We start from the raw sequence: 6,912 nt of genomic DNA, 5'->3' as shown, positions 1-6,912 counted from the left end.
CATGGTTGAATTGGTGCTGCATGAAGAGAGAAAGCATAGATTTGGGCCTATAACTTGACGCACTGCACGAAGTGAGATATCACAGGACGCAGCCCTAGCAGCTTTTGACTAGAAAACGTATGCGTGTGGCAGATACTACATGTATAGCTAATGCTTATTTTAAGAAGAGACTTTGGCATCAAGATCTATGGCGCCGAAGTCGACGCCTAGTTTCATGGTGTCGAGCTATGCCATATCGAAGGTACATCAGCGCCATGTCATCATCTGGTCTCTAACCTCAGCGTCGTAACCTATAACGCCGCGACATGTTACCTCAGAACCGTACGTGACCTCTGCTATATCTAACAATCTCTCTTGTACAACACTCTAACCTATACCATGAATCTAGACATTGTATCTAGATAGAACCGAATACAAGTCATCTGGCCGCGATGCGTCCCATGCAGGCGGGTGCCTGGCGGCGTCGATCCCTTGCAGCGGCCAAGCCAGGCTCTTGGAGGCGGGCGCTGACGAGCTCGGGGAGGCAGGCGAGGTGAGCCTGGACAGACGGCCTGCGTCAGTGCTTGCAGGCTAGTGGCGGCGGCGACAAGCCGGTGAACCGTCTCCGGCGCTAAGAGAAAGAAATGGATCAAACATAATGCCTGCACTAAAATGACAAAACTATCCTTAATTATATTTATTTAATTTTAATTACTTTTAAATCATACGGCTGACAAATATTTTCATAGGAGGAACCGCCAGTTCCTCACAGGCACCGTAAAACGTCTTTTATTATTGTATAAAAGTTTTATTTTTTATATAAAAGTGTGGTGTGTTTTGCACCTTTTCATGCTTTTTAGACAAGTATAAAAGAGTATGTGGAAAATACTCGGTGAATTCAAAAGCACTCACGCCATACAGCTACAAGGGAAATTAGGAGCACCCATCTCAAGACCACTATGAGGAGTACCCGCGTTAAATCGAGGACTTGAACTTTGATGTGTAGCCTTCACCATAAGGAACCAACCAACAAATTGAGCTATATTCAGGCATATCCGTATTGTGTTATTTTGTCGGAGTAAATGTATATTTATATTTGGGAGGTTCTTGGAGTGAAAAAAGTTCATACTAGTCCTAATTCTTTTTTCTCTTTATGATATCTCTAGAGTTTGTATACTTCTCCAATGATCTTTATATTGTGTGTTGAAGAAGAAATATGATAGGGAGTTGAGTCTCATTCCCTGAACATAGCCTCCGCCATAAGGATGAAGAAACTTTGCTGGTAGCCCATAACTTTCTTCCTTCCTATATAATCTAACCATATCGCCATATCGTGCACATAGTGACTACAGGTTTAAAAGGCTTATCATGCATCATACTAGCAACATCCACAAACATATGCACTCAATGTAAGATTCATTTGATACACACAAGAAGACAAGGACACTTGTATTATTGATAGTAACACATTTTATATGCCACACAACTAATTTTAATACAAGGGCACATAAAGCCCTTTTATTCTTCATTACCGAAGTACTCAATATTAGTAAAGGTGTATATTAGATATCCAAATCCATATAGAAGGCCTACGGATTACCACTGCCAGCACTTCCAGAGCCACTCCCTGAGCCACTTCCATATCCACTACCATTTTGACCACTTTGGCCGCCTCCGCCACCACCACCTTGGCCACCTGCCTGAGCATATCCGCCAGCCTGACCATATCCAGAGCCAGAGCCAGAACCTTGTCCAGACCCACCATTTTGTCTGCCACCGCCACCTCCACCCTGACCACCTCCCTGAGCATAGCCTCCTCCATAAGGACCATTCCCACTAGCCTGACCATACCCAGAACCTGAGCCAGAACCAGACCCGGACCCTCCATATTGTCCTCCTCCGCCACCTCCACCCTGGCCGCCTCCCTGAGCATATGCCCCACCATTGGACCCATACCCACCGGCTTGACCGTATCCAGAACCTGAACCATAACCTGATCCAGAACCCCCATATTGACCTCCACCGCCACCTCCACCTTGACCGCCTCCCTGAGCATATGCCCCGCCATTAGACCCAGACCCACCAGCTTCACCGTATCCAGAACCAGAACCATATCCTGACCCACCGTCTTGCCCACCACCGCCACCTCCCCCTCCACCACCACCACCACCCCCGGCGCTAACATATCTTGCTACCCTTGCAGCATTTGCCACTCCAATGCCAAGGAGGACAATGAAGCAAAGAGCTGTCAACTTGGTTGTAGCCATTGGTAGTAGCAAACTATGTTGAACTTGAAGGATGGGATGAGTAGGAGGTGAAGACCCCATGTGTATTTATAGTGCTGGTCACCATGCAAAACGGCAGTGCAGAATAACACACTTGCTCGCTAGTTGGTGTTTGTCATCAGCGAAAAGATAACGACATGGTAGGTACAGCCTGACTTTCATCAGGCGGACTGATGGAAACTCTTTTCTCAATTGGCCTGAATTTACGTGTGAAAGATACTGAGCGCGCGGCCGGTGGGCGAGGTCAACAAATTTGGAATGCTGCGTATTCTGCGGCCCAGGTATTTGACCAGCGATTCCTAGCGTGTTGGTCTCTGTACTAATGATCTGTATATTAAAATGCAGCATTGAGCTGCTTGGACTTTGTAATGAAGTGTACATATAGTCAACAGTCTTTGAGTCCAACCAAATAAATAAAAGGAAAATTAGCAATAATCGGTGTGTGCAGCATGCACGCACGTTACCACATCGATCAGGAGGCATGCAGTAGGTTATGTATATTGACCAGACAAGTCGCAAGCTAAACAAGGTAATCTCTCACTCTCAGCAAATAAAATTTAAATGAGAGCTACCAAATATATATCATTCTTGCTTTCAAGGTTTGCTACTCCTTCGTTAGCTGGCCTGACAATAATTAAGATCCGAACAAAACTTTAACTGCCCGCTTCAACAAATTCATGTACGTACTCTAGAAAAAGAAAGTCAAATGAAATAAACCATGGTGGGTTCATCACTATGAGCAATTGATAATGGCGAACTGCTTGTCATTTCTGCCGACAAGCATGCATACTCCAGGTTAGGTATGGAGAATTTGGTGCGTTGTGCCGCGGCGGCTTGTATCTGACTGACCAAACTGGCGTTGTGGTAAGGCTGGATAACGAGCCAGCTCAGCTCGGCTTGTTCTGGCTTGTTAGGATAACGAGCTAGTTTAGCTTAGTTTATTATCTTAACGAATTAGAAAGTCAGCTCAGCTCCGGTCATTACGAGCTCAAACTGACTCGTTAAGCTCGCAAACTAGATATAAAAAAATATATAAAATACAATATTTATATTTATCTAAAATTTAAATATAGAAATAATACAATAATAATATATCTAAAAGTCTTAAGTCTAATAAAATATTTATATAAGTTAAAATATAAAGTATAAAGTAATAAAGAATTAATATAAGTTATGATAACTTTTTCTCTAAAACTATAGCTTGTTTGGCTCGTCGAGTTGGCTCGTTATAGCTAACGAGCTAAAATCTTAGCTTGGCTCGTAACAAACCGAGCTGAGCTGAGCCAAGCCAGTCACAAATCAATGAGTTAACGAGCTTCTAGTTTTGTATCAAGTCTTTCGTCTTGGGGACCCTGCGACGAGCCGATCGACGAATGCATGTTTGTCCGCGCGTGAACGCGTAATCGACGACATTACCTGTTCGGCACTCTGCGACTGCGATGGTGATGCATTGCTCCTGTTCTGTTCAAGGATATGGCTAAGTGACTAAGGCCTTGTTTAGATGCAAAAAGTTTTGAGATTTTGACACGGTAGCATTTTTGTTTTTATTTGACAAACATTATCCAATTATGAAGTAACTAGGCTTAAAAGATTTGTCTCGTGATTTACAGATAAACTGTGCAATTAGTTATCTTTTTTATCTATATTTAATGCTGCATGCATGTGCCGCAAGATTCGATGTGATGTGGAATCTTGTAAACTTTTGGCTTTTTGGGTGTATCTAAACAAGACCTAATTGGCCAGTGTCTGCTAACGGCCAACTATGTGAACGCAGCCAGGATATATGAGGATAAGCGAGACAGCTAGTACTACGCTGCCACCACTAGTACACTCTACCGCCACCACTGGATTGCAACAAGCTCGATCAGCGAGCTGACAAGATTGCAAGGGCGGTATTTGACCATATAATTTTTAATCAGTGTGCATACGCCGCGACATGTCCCAACTCCCAACGCTTGGACAGAGCGACCCCATACGTGCGCACACCGTATGTTCCTCCGCTCGACAAGCATGTGCCTCGGGTTCATCTGCACCGATTAGGGCTTATAGGGGCAGAGACAGGATTTATTTAGACATATACACTACAAAAATCTTTAACTGTTGCGGGCATAATAAGTTAACCGTGGCGGGCAAGACAACCACCTCAGACCACCTCGATCTTAACATGACTGCCTCTGTTAATCTGTTAACCGAGACGGTTATTTTAAATTACACGCCTTGGTTAATATATTAACATAGACGGTTTTTTTTAATTTACCCGCCTCCTTTAAATGTATCCAGATTAAAAAAACCTTTTTTCAATTTATTTTTAAATTTGAATCCGAAATGACATACGTATAAACGATATTGAACCACTGGATTGCACCAAGCTCGATCAGCGAGCTGGGTAAGAAAAGATTACAAGGGCGGTATTTGACCACAATCTTTAATCAGTGTGCATACGCTGCGACATGTCCCAACTCCCAACGCTTGGACAGAGCGACCTCATACGTGCGCACACCGTATGTTCCTCCGCTCCACACGCGCGTGTGGAGCGGAGGAACATACGGTGTGCGCACGTATTAGGGGAGGGAGATGGTGAAGCAGTAACGAGGCCACCGGTGGTATAGCCGTATGGGGCAATGGGGATTTAGGGTTACTAGGTTTATGCCCGTGCGTTGCTACGAGATAGCTAAATTTTTATATTAAAACATATGAATCACATGATAAAATGATAACGCTTATAAATTTAAGTACCGATGTTAAAGTGATATTTAATCAAAAAACAAAGTTCTTGAAATTAACACGACCTAGAAGAGCAATGAAAAATACAACAAATAGAAAAATACAAGACATTTGGTGACTTCTATATCTTAGCATTTTAAATAGCAGGGGATAAAAGAAATTCTACAACTATACATAGCCTTGTAAGATCAATGAAAAATTTGATATGCCATTCCCTTTTATCGAGTGTCATTCCCTTTTGTTTTAGTGAAACCACGACTGACTTTGCATTTTTCATGTATCCTATCAGTGGAGCTGTATTTTCGCTGGACAAAACTATCTATTGCATAATAATTTTCACTCGGAATATAATACTTGATTAATTGTCATGACTTGATTTTCGCCCTCTTGTTTATTTGCCAGGGATGGCCAAGAAAACCAAGCAACACACCAAAGAAAACTAAGGTACCTGGTCTCTCGTGGACGGATCTTATACACTCTCCATTCCAGGAAAGATGGCGATCCCGTCCACACGGATTTAAACAGCAAGATGCAAAACGCATCCCGTAGAGCAGGGACGTCGGAGCGGCATCCTCGCTTCCGCGTGGTGGTCGTGGCCAAGGGCAGATCGAGGACGACGGCGACGGATCAGTAGTGTGTTGTGGCCGCGGATGGTTAGCGGCCTAGACCACGGACGCCGGAGCGGCTTCCCAATTCTGCGTGGTGGTCGTGGAGGGCTGGCTCGAGAACGACAGCGACGTCGGACAAGGCAGCGCCGGCCGCCAGATCGCCGTGCGGTTGCTGTGTTCAAGGAGGGAGGGAGCGCTATGGTTCCTGATTGGAGGGAGCGCTATGGTTACCGACTTCAGTGCGGGCGTGAGTTTTTTGGGTGGCATGATCTGATGAGAACGCTGTGCGGAGGGCATCGATGGCGCTAATCATGGCAGGCACTAATCATGGCATTGATTTGCCTATGCATGTGGTGCTGATTGAGGATATTTTTGGATATTTTTTTTTGGAAGGGAAATGAGAGGGATGGGTAGGATCCAATAGTGTACTCGTCCTTCCGGATAGACACGGGTCGTACGACCTATCGTCCTGCCGGGTAGATGTTGACCGTAGGAATTTTTTAGTTGTAGATAGATAGAGATAGGGGTAGAAGCAGGATTTATTTAGACATATATAGAGGCGCCGTTCAAACTGACGACCAAGAATCATGTGTCAGGAGATATATACACAACCAAAATACATACAGTAGTGGAGCTAGAAATCTTTACATGCTCGGACGATTCTTATTATGCAGAATTATATATCTAAAAAACTATAGTGTTTATCTTTTATACAGATAAAAAAATCCCAACTGATAAGCCCGGATGCCTACCTGAGGTCGTTAAACGGTGGTTTAGCCACGTATGAGTATACGTAACAACCAAATAAATGGTTGTATTACTACACAAAAGGAATCTAAGAAGAAAAACCCTGAATATTTGATTTCAGTTTAGAGGGAGAGCAAACAAGAAAGCACTAATTATATTTAACAAACTAATTAGAGAGTGTACTGTAATGATGAACTAGATATCTGATAATAAAATAATAAATAAAAGGAACAAATTAAAAGAGATGGGAAAAATAATAAAAAGCCAAATTTTAATTACATATGCTACTTCCTCGGTTCTGGTATATAATTCATAACCATCTCTAGTCCAAAATGGACAACATCAAGAAACATATTCAATTGTCTTTGTAAACACTAATACTTCTGCATTAATATTTGTGAGAAAGCACGCCTTATATTAATAAAAAGTGGTTACACCTTCCATATTAGGACAAGGAAGTATTAGAGAAGAAATTTCAAATACAAATAACATTATTAACTAGCTAACTAGAACATTGATGAGTAGCTAAATAAGGGATGTATTAATAGGGGCCATGAAATGTTGGGGTG

The 6,912-nt window shown here is 42.9% G+C and overlaps 1 protein-coding gene across 1 annotated transcript; it reads right to left on the bottom strand.

The window, feature by feature from the left end:
- LOC8059447 (glycine-rich cell wall structural protein 2) lies at nucleotides 1,399-2,502 on the bottom strand. The gene has a single exon (XM_002464550.2). It carries the CDS (start codon nucleotides 2,304-2,306, stop codon nucleotides 1,569-1,571), a length of 738 nt encoding a protein of 245 aa, XP_002464595.2. The 5' UTR covers nucleotides 2,307-2,502; the 3' UTR covers nucleotides 1,399-1,568.

Source organism: Sorghum bicolor, chromosome 1, assembly GCF_000003195.3.
Source record: "Sorghum bicolor cultivar BTx623 chromosome 1, Sorghum_bicolor_NCBIv3, whole genome shotgun sequence".
Classification (NCBI taxonomy): domain Eukaryota; kingdom Viridiplantae; phylum Streptophyta; class Magnoliopsida; order Poales; family Poaceae; genus Sorghum; species Sorghum bicolor.
Note: the sequence above shows the minus strand (reverse complement) of the source record. Positions and strands in the feature narration are given on the sequence as shown.

Coding starts and splice junctions, on each gene's coding strand:
- LOC8059447 (XM_002464550.2), bottom strand. CDS start 2,306: ATGGGGTCTTCACCTCCTACTCATCCCATCCTTCAAGTTCAACATAGT.